A 774-nucleotide genomic window follows, 5' to 3' on the forward strand; every position below is an offset into this window, starting at 1 on the left:
TAATAGTTATAGACGTAATTTTACTTATGTTAAAACCTACCATGGATATTCTTCTAAATTTAAATTAACATAGCCTTCGTGCGGATTTATATGATGGGGCACAGGATTACTCTTCCATGTAGGATATGGATCTTCATAAGAAGAACGTTTTGGATCCTAAAAAATTATTATTTAAAAAATTTCAAGTGTATAGTAAAGTATGGCTAATTCAGATTAATCAGAAATGTCTGAATTAGTAGTGTTATAAGGCATACAGTGACATATTTGTATAACATTATGTATGTAATGAGGATTACACATTAGAACTTCTGTTAAATATTGTAATACATAGTAATGTATAATAAATATAATATATTATATATATATATGTAGTTAATTATTTACATAAACTCTATTAATTTAAAAAACATATACATGAGATATGATGCTTATCCATGAAACATTCATGCAAGATTTATAATAATAATAATAATAATAATAATAATAATAATAATAACTCTCCCGTGGTCACCACCTGGTCGTGGTGGGAGAGCCCAGTAACTTCACTGAACCATAGGGCAATGCAGGCTGGAGCACAAGCTCCTGGTAGGGACACCCATGCCAGTAAGGTCTATGGGGAGAAATGAAGCTAAGAGTGACCACACACCCACATTATGTGGAGATAATCATAATGGTAGTAACCAGATCAAAGTGTGATACCGGCTCGGACGTCGCCCGGGTTAACAAGGTCCGCGTTCGTGGGTTAGGCAGAGGCTCACGTTCGAAAAATAGGCT

The 774-nt window shown here is 33.9% G+C and overlaps 1 protein-coding gene across 6 annotated transcripts in view; it reads right to left on the reverse strand.

Moving 5' to 3' along the window:
- The window catches only part of LOC111639799 (guanine nucleotide exchange factor VAV2-like), a 155144-nt gene continuing 154370 nt past the window's right edge, over positions 1–774 (reverse strand). For all 6 annotated transcript variants that reach the window (XM_023385749.1, XM_023385748.1, XM_023385747.1 and 3 more), the window contains one exon: positions 1–156. In XM_023385749.1, the coding sequence (XP_023241517.1) occupies positions 37–156 (120 nt within the window). In that variant the 3' untranslated portion in view covers positions 1–36. The remainder of the gene's footprint in view (positions 157–774) is intronic.

The sequence above is a fragment of the Centruroides sculpturatus genome, unplaced genomic scaffold (genome assembly GCF_000671375.1).
Source record: "Centruroides sculpturatus isolate CEXI.00-Female unplaced genomic scaffold, Cexi_2.0 scaffold668, whole genome shotgun sequence".
NCBI classification, from domain to species: Eukaryota; Metazoa; Arthropoda; class Arachnida; order Scorpiones; family Buthidae; genus Centruroides; species Centruroides sculpturatus.